Genomic DNA, 15,620 nt, shown 5'->3' on the forward strand with positions numbered 1-15,620 from the left:
GTAGATTGGCTTGTTTGAGCTGACTCATTCCAACATGGGAGAATAATGAGACGCCTCCACGTTAACTTGTAACAAACCACTGTTTTAGCAGGATGATCCAAGAAGCTGACAGAGTCGTCCTCCTTTGGTAATATCTAGGTGATGACGTTAGTGTGTGTGTCTGTTTAGGTGCTTTTTTTTCTGCTCCAGGCTCAGAGAAGAATCCAGGGCCTGGAGCCATTACAGCTGTGGGGAAAGTGAGTGACAGCACTGCTCTCTCTGGCATTTGCTTTTTCTTGGCTACTCTGCCTTAAAACCCTATTATTCATTTACACTACACTAAAGGACAAGACTCCTGCCAGATTTTCCATACCTTCTTCATCTTGCCTCTTATTTTTTTCCCACACAGTCTTTCTTCCTCCATTTCCCAGTCTTCCTCCCCTACATACTCTCTCACGCTGCACAGTGGCCATACACCGATCCATTAAGCTGCCGATCTTACCACACGCCTCCTGATTTCCTGTGCAAATAGCCTTCATTGTGACAATAACTCCTCCACCTCCTCTTTCTCTTAAGCTTCTGCAAAGTACTGACCTGGCAGCTCTCTCTGGTTTATTTGCAGACTTTAATTAGTCTCTCCCACGGCCATTTGATTTTTTTCCCCACCATTTCCCCATCAGGAAATTAAGGAAATAAGGCCTAGAATGCTTAATACCATACTACATACAGCTGGAGAAAAGCAATTTTTTATGTATCCATCTGTGATCAGGGGTCTTCTGAAATCAACTGTAGAGGGCACTGAGGTCACATTAACTGTGAAATTAAACCAATTTGAAGCAATTAGGAGCATCAGACTGCAAAAATGTCTGATATAAAAATCTTGGCGATAACTTGAAACTGACATTTTGACCTGATGCCAGCACCAGAGGAAGCAGTCTACGCAAAAAGCCAATCAAACACCAAGGTCATCAAAGTCTGATCATCACAGTCCATTTAGGATTCATCATCAGGGAACCATGAATGCCTGTGCAGAATTTTGTGCCAATTCACCAAATAGTTCTTGAAATATTTCAGTCTGGACAAAGGGCCAACAGACAGAAATCAACCCCACGAGGCTAAAAATAGCTACTTGTAGTTACAGTCTAGGCTCAAAGATGTATGTCAGCGCATCTCCAAAAATGTTCACTTTCCTCAAACTTTTCACGGTCTGACTTTTTTAGATGACATTTTCCCCGCTGGCACCCATGCAGTTTGACATTTTATGATGCACTTTTTTAACAGCGTGCTGATGTGTGAGACATTTTCAAGACATGGCAGGCAGCAGTCAGCCGCCGACTGCCGCACTGAAACGGATAAAAAAAAAAAAAGAGGATCAGTGGAAGTGCAAGGTCGTCAGAGTGCACGGTGACGGCGCACATGTGCGGTGACCTGTAGTGTGTAATTGTGTAGTGTGTAACTTGTAATAAAATACCCAAAAACACCAGACACCTGCTCATGTGCACCTCTTACAAAGTGAGAGTGTGTGTGTCCGTGTGTGTGTTATAGAGGGAGTAGCAGTAAAGTGTCAGCAGCATCTGTCTGCAGACTGACCTTAACCCCTGAACCCCAAGGTTAATTTCTCTCATGGGTCAACCAAACCTGTCATGTGTAATTCAGGGATTTCATAGCTCAGATTAATTCATCTTAATAAAGTGAGATAAGTCTCTCAACTTGTCTTGTTGATTCCAGGAATTTGGACGCCTTGATTCGTGGCATTTAAGGGATCTTGAAAGTAAATTACTGTCTAACCCTTAAAAGCTGTTGCAGGATATCAGTGATTAGTGTCTGACAGTGACATCTTAAATTCCTTCATATTCCATCTGCATATATCCTGCAGGCTGTATGTCATTTTCAACATTACAGCATATAGGATGAAGTTTCAAGCTCTGTATGGAGAATTTCCTCTGCAAATCCACGACCTAAAAGTTGTGAATATTTTATTTTTTCAGCCCAGCCCTGTAAATTACACTTCACTCTCTGTCAGCCACAAACAAACCCCCCATTCACTCATGTAGACATTTATTTAATAACCTATTTGCAGCAAGGGCCTGCAATCAATATCTCAGCATCAGCCTGTTTTCGATCAGAGCAGTTTATGTAAGTGAAACCTAATCATAACAAGGACACTTACTATGAAGACTGAATAAAGTTTTTATCAAAGTTGTAAAGTTCCTTTCTACCTCTCATCATTCTTCTTCTTGAAGGCGCTGCCTGACCACGCAGGTGTTTTCAATCACTGTGGCTGATTAGACCTCTTACTCAGGTTGAAGCTGGGTGGAGCTACATTTACCTCTGAGCTCTGAGAGGGTGGGTATGTCCTGAACTAACAGGTGCAGCAAAACTAACAGAGAGACAGAACGTTTAAACTGGATTCACAGTCATTTTTTAAAAAATCTTAAGTGTTGTTATTTGATGGTCAACCAGTAAAGGACACTTGACACTTGAAGCACATTGTGTTCAAATCTTACATGCTAATGCTAATTCAGTCTCTGTAAATCTCTGAATTCATGTGAATGGTCAACATTTAACAACGCAGAAAAACAGGAACGACCATCTGTGTTGAACTGTTAAAACACAAAGCTGGGGCAGCTCATTAACAATATCAACTTTGCAATTTGTAGTTGTACTGTAGCTTTAAATATAGACAGTTTATATTTTCCTGATGTTGAAATACAACAGGTCACATCAGCTGAACAAAGCGTATGAGCTCCTCTCCTGTATACAGAGCGAGGGTTTTAAAAAACAGATGAACGCCTACAGAAAAATGGTAATATGTTTATTGCTCTCTTAAACATTTACTAATGTAGTTTACTCTGCCTTCATCTGGTAAAGCTAATGAATGACTCAGAGAGCACTGTAATACACCTCAGCCTTTTTATTATGGATGACACATTAAATTTGTGCAGACTTTTATATAATAAAGGATCCCTCTGTAGGAAGAAAGTGGGTGTTTAATATTTCCTGTCTGCTTGTTGCAATATTAACATATTGTTATTTGTCTATTGAGTGTGTATTAGTGTAGGGTGGTAAACCTTTTTACTGGAACAGATTGATCCTTGAGGTAAAATTAGTGCATATTTCATTGAATCCATTTAAAAATTACCATATTCTTTCTATATCCAATTATGTATTATATCAGTTTGAAGTAGCATATTTCTATCATGCCTGGTTATTTATTGATTTTTATAAATGATGCAACTCATGGATTCACGTGAGTCTGTTCTACAGTAGTTTATTGTGCACTAATATTCATTCAATTACAAGTATTTTCCATTTCCCAGAATCCTCTCCACCTCTGTCAATCTTGTAAATAATTTCTGAATTATTTCAGCTCCACAGACCTGTACAGATTTCTTATGAATGGCTACTGAGATTTAATGATCACAATGTGATCGTACTATCAGTTTGAGTCCCTATCTCTCTCCCTCTCTCTCTCCTGTGTGCTGCTCTTTGACTCTGGGACACTTAGTCAGACTTTGACGGCACTATTGCAGCTCATTATAAACACACACACACACATACACAAACACACAAAAGACCCTCCGCTCCTCTCGGCTGCTTCTCACACTGTGTTCTCATTAAAGCAGGACAAATGAGGAAGAGGGCAGCGTCTTTTCTTTTTTTTTTTCCCACGAGTGGACCAGAGGGCACAGCACCTATGACAGGGCCAGGCAGACCTGACATCACACTTTCATTACCAACACACCACCAGAGGGGCCGTTCAAAGCCTGGGCCACTGGCCACGCCACATAAAACAGACCAGTGTAAGCAACAAAGGTCGTAAACATGTGTAAAGTTGTTTAACGGTGGACCTAAGGTCAGTTTTACTTTAATGGTGCTGCATTTAAAACCAGTGTGGATTTTTGATGACACTCAACTGTTGATAGAAACCAAGGGAAAGGTCATAAGTGGTAAACACATCATTACTGGCCACTGTGAATTCAATCTATCACGGTGGGAAACACATCCAGTCGGTGCCTGACGTGCTTGTCTGGCTGCTCAAGACTATAAACTTCTGGAGTGCCAGTTAACCAACTTCCATTAAACCTGCATTATTTGATTTTTTTGGATGGTTGTAAACCAGTTGTAAACACAATTTTAACGTATCATCACCTGTTGATATTGCTCATTTACATAATTTAGTTATGAAGCAACATCAGCATTAATTTTGAGTTGTGTTTCTGCTCACCTGATGAATGTAAATCTAATGTTCACTCTCTTTTAGCTCTCTTTTTAATCTCTGTCAAATATCTGGCTCTTTAGCCGCTAAATGCTCCATTATATTTACCAGCTAGCCACTAATAGCGTCCGTCTGCCGTCTGGTGCAGGCAGATAGTGTACTGTGAGTTTACCAGAGCTTTTTGTTTGAAAACAACTGCATTCTGCAGCTGGGAAAAACTGATGAGAGTGGAGAGAGTAAACCACAACAGTAAAGCTGCAGGCTGTAAAAGAGCTGAAAGACGCTATAAAGCCCCACAGAGCTGAGAGGAACAGCAAAGTCGAGTGAAAAGTGTGGGTTTCTAACTGTATGTGACCCCTTTCACATGATATATTGTCATTTGAAATAAAGTTAATCTAAAAATACTGATTAGAGCACTGTGAATACTGATTGGTTCCTCTAACTTTTAGGCTGTTAGTTGCTGTCAGGTTGGGAAACTTCGACTTCAAAGAGCTGGAAATCCTGAAATCCAACTTACGGACAAAACTTTTAAAATGAATTTGAACATGAGACAACCTAATTCTCTCTATCGCGCAAAAACAGAACTAACAGAAAACTCCAGAGTACATGCGCTCTTTACATGCACATGTTTGAGCCCATCTACATTCCCACCAGTGTGATGTCTTTTATCCGCTACCAAACATGGTACCGGGCGCTTGTTGAGCAGATGGCACGGACAGCCCTTGTCATTATCGCGCTGCAGAGGCCCCGGGATATAAAGACTTAGTGGTCCCTCGAGTAACTGGCGGTTAACAAGGAGGGGAGCAGCCAGAGAAACGGGAACATCTGGTCAGGGGGAGAACAGGTAGGGTCTGCTGCTGACTATCTGACACCCCGGCAGACAGATGGAGGGACCGGGCTCAGTGTGTGAATAAGGAAGACGTAAATATTTCGGTCACGTGTCATCAGGTCGAGCTGAATGCTCAGAGTTAGGTGCCTGATTGTGTGCGTGTGTGCGTGTGTGTGTGTGTGTGTGTGTGTGTGTGTGTGTGTGAATGCTCTGCAAACCATTCTCACTGGATAACAACCTGCTGTTTTCATGTCATATGTGCATATTATTTCATGTTTATTACCCTCTACTTGTAGCTCTGATGAGTTATCTTAAGAGATAACCTGATGAAGGTCTCATTATGAAAAGGTTATTCTAAATGCTGATGATTGCACAGTTCATTAGATGATGTGTGGCAGCCTTTTCTTTGCTTTTCCCCCTACGATCTCGCCACTGTGCTCTGTCTGATGTTCTGATCACACCCGTGAAGGAGGGAGGCGTTGTGACCGTACCTACGATCATGTGGTTGCAGACGTCGCAGAACGTGGGCTTCTTGAAGATGTGCTCCATGAAGCAGTGCCCCTGCGGAGTCTACCTGCAGCGGGTTGCGCGACTGGGAGCGTGACGTCGGTGGAGGGGCGCACGGGATGGCCGGGGGCACCGGGGGGATGGGGAGGTTGGTGGTGTGTGGCGGGGCCATCCCGATGTTGCAGAGATGGCCCGTGCTGCTGCTCACGTCGGACAGCAGCTCCTGTCTTGTTGTCGCTGCTGGTCCGGAAGAAGTTGTCGGCGCTCTTGCTGCGGATGCTCTTGGTCTTGAAGGACAGGGAGCGTTTGAGTCTCTGCAGCTGGGAAGAGAGGAGAGGAGTTGAGGAAAACTGGAGCGAGGGAGAAAGAAAGACAGAGATTGCACGAGGAGAGAGAATGACAGAGGGGAGAGAAAAGTGGGACGTAAAGTAAATCAATTCCTGTAACAACCTGAATAAATCACTCTCTTACAAAGTCTTGAAAACCTTCAGGCAAATGTCTTAGTCTCTAATGGCTGTTAAAAAGACCACTGCTAGGTGCAACTTATCACTGCTCAGTGGAAAACCTTCGAGGTTCCCTACCTGGAGGGTAATGTGATTTCCAGGTTAGGCCAATGCATTATATCAATACCATTTCTCACACGCTGGGCCGTCGTTTCTGGCCACAGCCTCTATCAATCTCATTAGCCTCCTCTTTTACAGTAATGCATTTCATAACGCTCCACACTGACAACTCCTCATTTAACCTCTCAGTGTGCACTTCCTCCCCTGTGAAACCCACTTAATTCTGGGCTCACACAGATAATAAAGAAGCTCTAAGCTACTGTAATGTGATTTTATGGTTCTCGTTTCTGGCTGGTGTGTGGCTCCAGGTCTCTGATTGAAGAAATAGATTTTTTTTTTTTTTTAAGGTAATTGATGGGTAGGGAAGGATTCCTAATGATCCATTACATTCTAGCACACAGCACAGGCTTGGATGTACAGCTGTAAACAGGTAAACACCTGTGGGGATGAACTGTTTTTCTGCCGCTCGCTCAAGGTTGACCTGTCCTTCTTCGGAGTTTGTTAGCTCCAAAGCTAAACAGACACAGTTTACCTCGACTGATGCTGAGCCAAGATATTCTCATGAAATCCCAGACTTAAACTATCACACTATAAGGGGAATAAACATACTTACTGCACAGCATATTGTTTGCTGTTGACTATTTGAAAGATGTGCCTGAGCAAATTGTTTAGAGTGCTTATCATTGCAGCTTTGGCATGGTGGGGATCAATCAGTTCTACGGGTCACTCTGGAAACAATCAATTTGGACCCTTTCTCTGCCGTCACCACCCACACACACACACACACAGGTTCACACACAAACACGCATGAACACACGGCACACATACATTCTACTGCAATCTATTGTAGTTTGTCGCTCATATGGCTTTTACATACCCTGAAAAGAAAATGTGCTGTAAAACACAATGATAATATTGGTGTTATGGTTCTAGATAGACATACTATTGGTTTTGGTAAATATTCATGTGTTGTACTTATCTACAAATGCTGTGATGGTAAAGGATACTGCACCTCTTCCCTTTAAGGCAGCTTTACGTGGTTATATTAGGAAAACAGTCTTAATAAATAGATGTCGCAATATCAGCAACATGAGGGAATGTGTGCTGTGCATGCATCGAGGAGCTCATGCTGTGTTTGATGGCACCAAATCCATAAGAGCTGTGTTCTATCATAAAGCCAGAGGGGAGGGGGTGGAAGTGGGGGAGTTAATGGGGACTGGGCAGGGTAATGCAAAACAAAAAAACAAACAAAAAAAGCCAGTTATCACTTAAGATTCTCAAGTCATTTTGAATAAAAACGCTTACTGATGCAGCCTCGGAGCAATGTGTGCGATGATAAATTTAATCACTGAGTGATCTATCAAAAGCAGTAAAAGTTGTGACGTGAAACAACTTTTATCCTAATGTACATGCAGGTATGCTGCGACAATGGGACAAAATCAGCAGTACGCTACAGTCAGCACAAGAGTGTAGGCTCACCTTGCGCTTGTGATGGTCAGGCCTCACAGTATTCTTAAAGGAGGAATAAAAACACAAACACAGCTTTTACTCAGTGGTAGTAAACCTGTTCAGCCTACTAAGGAGCTCAATCTGCGTACCCTGTCTGTAAGAATGACTGAATGCTTTCATAAATCACTTTTTTGTCCTTCTGAGGTGTTCTACGACTATGATACTGGAAGTGTTGTTTGGCAGAAGCTTTAAAATAATGTGAAAAGTCAGCCAGGGGTCTCCTGAAATACCCACTGACTACACATGCCAAAGTACCATAAGGGCTCACACATGCTCGAGCCTTAAAATGAGACAAGAGGAGATTTTCTCCGTGATTCCTGCTGTAACTGAGAAACCTGACAGAGCACCAGTTACACAAATGCAAAAGGCTCATCTGCACAAATAGTCATTATAATATGTAAAAAAGAAGAAAAAAAAAGAAAGTACGAGTCTCCTCTGTCCTTTACGAGAGCTTTGGGGGACAGGACAGGAGAGCCACTGTCGCCATCCACTACCATGATGACTAGTCCAATATTGTACTGCTAATTGTAGTAGTCTAGGCAACATGTGACCCACATAGATGGCAAAAGGCCTGAGGCAGCTGTGGATCTCTACCACACAGCCTACTTTTCTACATTAGCCACAAGTAGAAAGTACAAACCCATATGCTACTTATTTATTGACACGCATACATCATATCAACACCATGCTGCCTCCTTTACCACTACACCACACCCCAGTCCTGTTTGCAGGCCAATCAAGAAGTTACATAGCTTTTCCCTCCACATTATTCTTACATCTATTCATTTAAATACCATAATCCTAACTAGGTGTTCTTACACAGGTTATAGACTATTGCTTAGAAGAAGATAAAAACACTATTCCTCTATTAAAGATAAACATATACAGATTATGTGTGGTGCTCTATAGTGAGTTTAAACTGATCTCATCTTCATTTAAACGTCATTTTCTTATATGGTACAATAACAGTGTTATTCTAATGTATCACACACTGAAGGTGGTGTGCTGTACTAAAAGCGAGTCTTGGTTGCACTTTAAACGTGTTGTTTTCTGTCCTAATTGTACAGTTGATGGTATTTTTGCAGCCTGTCTATGTAATAGGTTTGGTATCCTCCATAAATGTAATCAGGATCAGGTTTTTGAGGCTGTTTTAAAAGGCTGATCAGACTGACAGAGTTTAAATGTGAGCTGTGTTGTTCTTTTTTTTGGAGCTGCATCCCCGCTGAGTCGATTTTATTGTCATGTTGAAGTTTGTTTACCCTGCTCTATTAATAAGAGTTGGACTGATGCACAGCGCGATCTCACAGTATAGCTGTCCGTCTATCCGGGAGGGCTGATCGTAGTAAATAAGAAATAATAACAGGACTGTCCTACCTTGGTTTCCTGCTGGCTGGCGTTGGCCGTCGGGGATTTTGGTGTCTCATTCTGGTCCCGTTCGTCCTCTTTGCCCCCACTTTCGTCCTGAATCATGTTGGCCGGCGGGATCATCCTCTCTTTCTGTGATCTCTGAAAAAAAACGGTTGCTCTGTAGAGTTTGTTTTCTCCCACCAGCTGTTTACATCCCTTTCATTCCTCTGTAGTCACCGTGACCCGAGTCTAAGAGAAGGAGAAGGACAAGTCACATCCAGACTCCGCTGCTGCTCCTGCTGCTGCGAAGAAGGACAGATCCGAGTCTCACCCCGCCGAGACGAAAAATAAAGATAAGAAAAACGCCTTAAAGAAGCTGCGAAAGAAGTGGTTTTCTCCAAATCAGAAGTTGAAACTGTGTCCAGTTCAGCTTCAAAGTGTCCTGCTCGGTTTAAAGAGGCTTTCGCGTTGGTCGTGTCGTCGTGCGTAATCCTGCCAAGACATCTCCAAGTCCACGCTGTGCGCCGTGCGCCTCACACTGCCAATACACTGATGGGCGGAGAGCAGAGAGAGAGAGAGAGAGAGAGAGAGAGAGAGAGAGAGAGAGAGAGAGAGAGAGAGAGAGAGAGAGAGAAGGATGGGGAAGGAGGAGAAATATGACACAAAGACTTTGTCTTGCCAAAATACATAATATAGAGAACTCCCGTAAGGAAACATAGTTTTTCTTAAAAGAAGTTAAAAAAAAAAAAAAAAAGAAAGAAGTTTACCAAGTTGGTCTCATGGTTTCAGGTGTTTCTTGTTTCCAGAGTAAATTCACTTAACTAAAGAATTTTCTAGAAGAACGTTTTTGAATTGGTAATTTAGCTTGTTTAGGCTAATTAACACTGACTGAGAAAAGTGCAAGTGCATACATCACTTCCCTGTCTTCACGTAACGTTTGAGGACTGAGTTAATATAATTTAAAGTGATTTTAAGTGTAGAAATAAGCTCCCCGGACCATTATGATACTTAATTGTTAAAAGAATATGACAACACTTTAGGGAAAACATGTAGGTACTCACTTACCTTACTATAGTTGAAGAGGACAAAACTAGCAGCCACCACTCAGTTTGTTTTTAGCTTTAGCGTGATATGAGGCTAGCCAGCAGCCGGTTAGCACAGATTAGCCTAGCATAAATAAGATAGCAGCTAGCCTGGCTCTGTCGAGAGATAACTACATCCACCTGACAGTACCTGTAATGCTCATTAATTAACAGATTATATCTATTTTATCTAAAAACCAAAGTGTAATAAAACATTTCTTGTATGTATAGAACTTTTTCTAGGATGGGCTCAGTTGTCCATGGCCAAGAAATAGCCTGGTTCCCCATAAAACAGCTACCTGTCATTATTACATTGTGGTTTTGTAGGAGTTCAACCGGATTCAACAGGATTCAAAATGTTAATTTATGACCTTTACAGATGCTGATTAATGGATTTTGTTAACTATGGACAGAACCAGGCTTCTTGTTTCCACCTATTTTCCAGTCTTTGTGCTAAGCTAAGCTAACTGAATGCTGGCTGTGGTTAGCAGGGAAACGTAAGTGGTATCAATCTTCTCTCTCAGCTAGCAAGTGAGTAATGCCACATTCTTGTCATATCCAAGTCACAGTGCTGGTTTCCCAAGTATAAATAGCATTTATGTCATTGTCCAAGTTGTAATTATGACTAGGAATGTCAACATTTTTCTGAAAGTCCTGATACATACTAAAAAGTCTCTTGTTAAAGGTAGCAGTAAAAGGACCTGACCTTTTTTGAGACTACATCTATTAATAATAGGTTTTAGTAAACAGTTTGCTGGCTCGGTGGTATGATCTTTGAGGAAATGTAGCTAATGTTTGTGTCTTTAAACTCAGTTTTGTTAGGATCCTTTATTTAAATGTCAAACTATTATTAAGATAATGGAGAGGGTGTATCTGAAACTCATTCTTCTGAGAGAATACACTCAAGAGCCAGCCAAGAAAACAATTATGCTTTCATACATATTAACACATCGATTATCCATTATATTGGAAGTAAACAACAATGACACTTCAGCTTTTGCAGTGAAATATGAGGCATCTCACCCACCTCAGACGGGATAGGTGTGATGCCCGCTGTAGTGATATATCACGCTGCCTCCCTCCAGGCTCCCCTGTGATGTGATGTCCTTGAAGTTATATAGTGGGACGAAGGAGGCAGGCGCCAGACTGCAGCCTCCTCGCTCTGACAGGAATGCAAACACCAACACAGTCCCGAAGAGTGAGTCTACACATCCGGCTCCGTTTTCTCCTTGAGATCAGAAGGGATTCCCCTCCTAAAAACTCAGCTACGTCCTCTGAAATGAGACAAGTGTGTCAGAGAAAAGCTTAAAATAACACACAACACAGAGAATGATCACTTTTTGACAAGCCAGCTATCATTTTGTCAGACTGACTGTGGATGTGTTATCCTGACTCTCCTCAGCCACTTGTGAAAAACAAGCTCTTGACAATTTACAGCATCATCAAAAGGCATCAGCTGAATGACAAGCTTTCAGGGAATGAGGATGGATGTAATGTTAAAGAGCCATACATCAGAGAAAGCGCTGCAGAATGAATGAAGCGCAGAGATATATTAGAGGTAATAACTGTCTGGGAGTACTTATATATCTGCTGTAAATCAGTGATGGAGTTGAGGCTACAGGTTGTTTACACTGTCTCTGGTTAGTTTAGAAGGTGTGAAAAGGCTGTTATTTGTCCACAGCTTGTCTCAGTTTGCCAAAGAGGTAGAGGAAGCTGCACAAAAATCTATTAATTTAAATGTGTTTTGAGAGAGATCAATCACTCAGGACAGTTTGTTCCAACTCCCAAATCCTTGGACTCTTTGGGCTGCTGTATAGGCCCAGTCAACAGGCTCTCAATTAGCTTAATCAAAAACACAGCAGGATAGCACTCAAGACTGGACTTGTGAGACTCTGACTTAGCCTGATGTAATACATTGTCAGTAGATATGAGTTGAGTTGGATGAACACTCCAGAAAAAGCTAGAAAGTACACTCTCCACTGTTACTATTTGCTTACTACTGATGTATCCATTACTAAACCTCTATTAATCTGCAAAGATTCTCAGTCATCCAGGTCACGGTTATCCAAGAAGGGTTTACTCAAGGACAGCTGGATTCGGTTGATGTTTCACCTCTGATCCGAAAGGCTTCCTCTCGTCTAAACTAAACCCTTGACTCCATGCTTCTTGGATAAACATCCATTTCCAAGGTCAAGAGTGAGCTGTCATGCTTACCTGTTGAAATGTTGGTCAACCGGCCTCTAGGTGTGTTAAGATGACTCTTCAGCTCACTGGTGGACCACAAATGAGCTGAGATCCCACGCTTTTACACGATAGCCCACCACCTGGGGAGCGCACAAGATCCCCCCCCCCCCAGTTAGTCAGAGAGCCAGACAACCAGAGCATGAGTCAATGTTGCATTTGTGCATGTATGTCCATGTGGTGTGTGTGTGTGTGTGGTTACTGTGAATCATGTCAGCAGAAAAAAAAGCCAAATGCATGACCAGTTGTGCCAGGAAGCAAGAGCAGAGAGTGTGAAAGAGAAACAGGGAGAGAACATTATAATTTCCTCTCTCAGCTGCTGGACCATCACGGTGGAAGGAGGGCGTGAAGAGAAGAGAGAGGAAGACGAAACGATGGAGGAGGGTGGGACAGAGGACTGGAGTGATAGGGGTTAATTATTCCAAATGAAAGGTTTCATCAGGGCAATGTTTCATGGCTCACAGTCGCTGGCTCTTTTTTAAGGGATTTTCTTCTTTTTTTTCTGTTCAATGCATTACTCCTGTTTACAGGAACATCAGTCCTCTCATCTTTACTGAAATGAACATGACTATTGAAGAAACCGGAGTGACCTTCTCTATTTGTTCTAACCTTATATTTACCTGCCAGTAGATGAGACTGCCAGTAAAAAAAAAAAAAAAGGAGAAGAAGAAAGATTTGTTTAGCAGATTCCATCCAGGCAGACATTTCCATTTGGAAGTTTGTGGTCAAACTTTCCAGAAACAATTCTCGGTTTTGCTTTTATAACTTGTTCTGGCCATTTTCATTCAGTTGCTCAGGGAATACGACTATTCATTATCTAACTACCTGCAGATCTGGTTTAAAATGACACAATACTCCAAATATGTGGTCTGACTGCTGCTAAATGAACTTTAATGTGACTATATTTCTTCACCAAAGAAAAAAGAGTGCTGTCTAATCCTGTTTAAAACTAGTTTTTGTTTTCATATTAATGCAGAAGCTGAAGTTATTGATGGAAATAATAATGTAGAAATGCACAAATGTCAGGCCATATGAATACAAAATGAAATCTCAATGTCTTTTTCCTACAGTAAACCTTTACTTGATCACACCCGGATTTACATGTGTGTGGCAGACTTGCTGATAAGAGTGTGTATTTTAGGATGTGCTGAAATGTATGTGTGTGTGTGTGTGTATGTGTGTGCGTGTGCGTGTGCGTGTGTGTGGTGTGTGTGTGTGTGTGTGTGCATGTGTGTGTGAATAATCTTCAGGGAGTAACTGGTTCACTTGCTGTTTGCAGGTTGCTATCACAGAGTTGTAAATGGTTGTTATACAGTTTGAGTACCTCACTGCATATTTAATGATTTCACACATAAATGTGTTGTATTGGTTGAAAAAACAAATCTGTCACTGCAGCTAATTTCTGCCTTTGGATGATTACAGGGATCTCCAGATGTCTGAACTACTCCTGATTGAACTTAATGAATCTGTATGGATGTAACAGAAACCACTTAGTCCCTGGTTTTGAATTAGTGTACACACTATGAACAGGACCAAAGCCTGGATCTTAGTTATTTGGTCATTAATCATATTTTGACCCAACAATGGTGTTAGATGCAAAGTCAGTGGCATTAGTGTCCATAGAGGCACACTGTTGACGTCCATGACTAAAAATATTTCCATGCAGGCAATGACAGTAGAATCCATAAAACAAAGATCATAGTGAAGTTCATTTATTTCACTAATCAAACATAGAATCTATGACTGTTTTCTTTCAACCACACCAAAAAGAAAACTTTTTTTATGGATATATAGACCACAGGATTTCACATCCATCCATCCATTATCTATACCGCTTATCTGTTAAGAGTTGCAGGAGGGCTGAAGCCTATCCCAGCTGTCATAGGGTGAGAGGCGGGGCATAACCTGTACCGATAGCCAGTCCATCGACAAACAACCAATCACATTCACATTCACACCTATGGGCAATTTAGAGTCTCCAATTAACCTAACATGCATGTCTTTGGACTGTGGGAGGAAGCTGGAGTACCCGAGAGAACCCATGCAGGCACAGGGAGAACATGCAAACTCCACACAGAAAAGCCCAGGACTCAAACTGTGGCTCAAACCCGGAACAGGATTTCACATACTGAAGCCAAAAATTTCAAAATAGAAGTCAAAATAAAGTTACTGCTTCTGCTGTGCAATAATTTTGAAAAAAAAAAAAAAAGGATTTTTGTTGTAAAATCAAGATGATTTCTAGGAATATGATCAGCACCTATACAAAACTTCATATGGTTGAACTATGATTTGTTGTTCATTTCAGTGTGCTGAGTTGCCATATCCCTGTAAACAAGCCATGACAAGTGGGTTAGAGAAGGTTGCTTTGTCTTGTAAACAACACACAGTTGATTCATCGATGCCATTTCCGCTCATTGTGTCTCGAGTACCAGGAGGTTACGAAATCTCCTCCCCGACCTTGTCACACTTCTATGTGCCAAACTCCACATTTTTGCCTCTTTCTGGTGAGTTCTCAGCTCCCTCTGGGAGACTCAACATGTCAGCCAGCTATTCTTGGAGTATAGTTTCCTGCTCACGCACATGGTGCTCGCATCAGTTTTTCTGGTGCCAAGAAAGACATGATCGGTGTTAAATCTTGTCATCAGCAAATGTCACGTTCAGGGCAGAGGCAAAGAGCTACCAGAGCTAACAAATTGTTATAGTTAACATAAATAATGACACATCTATTTTTTATCATTATTGCTCTAGATTTATTACAGCAGTGACTTTTTAATAACATTGTGGAAAGTTGATGAGAAGGTGACTTTTTAGTTTGAGATGGAGCTTCTGTACCATGAATACTTTTTAATTTAACACTGCAGCAGCTCTATAATTTATATGGATCATAAGACACTGCAAAGCATTTCTGTAGAGCACTATAAATGGAATAATATCAGCGCAAACAGCAAATACGTGAAGCATAATAATAAAAACTCTTATTTGATTGATATTTACTGCAGATGTATAGAAATATAGAGAATCAAATCATATTAAATGGTTGAAATGGCGCTTGAACGCCTGTCATCTAAAAGTGCACACCATCAATTTATTCTCTGTGTCCTCAGCTCAAAGCAAAACTGAAAATGTTGGCAATTACCAATGACCCAGCCTGACATTATACAACAGACACACACACTCACAAACACACACACACATACACATATGTCCCAGCATGTGTTACAGTAATGGGGAAATGGATTCCCTAAGAACCAAGGCTAATTAGCCCATCTTATTATGAGCCATCCCAGGAATAGTCTCTGCAGGGTACACGACAAAGTAATGAGAGATACAAGTATATATATGTG

General features: G+C 41.5%; 1 protein-coding gene across 1 annotated transcript in view; it reads right to left on the reverse strand.

Moving 5' to 3' along the window:
• The window catches only part of stac (SH3 and cysteine rich domain), a 30,570-nt gene extending 21,077 nt beyond the window's left edge, over positions 1–9,493 (reverse strand). The window contains exons 1-4 of the mRNA XM_051078195.1: positions 8,981–9,493; positions 5,651–5,854; positions 5,514–5,597; positions 5,246–5,249 (exon numbers count right to left, since the gene is read on the reverse strand). Of these exons, the coding sequence (XP_050934152.1) occupies positions 5,246–5,249; positions 5,514–5,597; positions 5,651–5,854; positions 8,981–9,094 (406 nt within the window). The 5' untranslated portion in view covers positions 9,095–9,493. The remainder of the gene's footprint in view (positions 1–5,245; positions 5,250–5,513; positions 5,598–5,650; positions 5,855–8,980) is intronic.
• Between the last annotated feature and the right edge of the window lie 6,127 nt (positions 9,494–15,620).

The sequence above is a fragment of the Lates calcarifer genome, linkage group LG19, assembly GCF_001640805.2.
Source record: "Lates calcarifer isolate ASB-BC8 linkage group LG19, TLL_Latcal_v3, whole genome shotgun sequence".
Taxonomy (NCBI): Eukaryota; Metazoa; Chordata; class Actinopteri; family Centropomidae; genus Lates; species Lates calcarifer.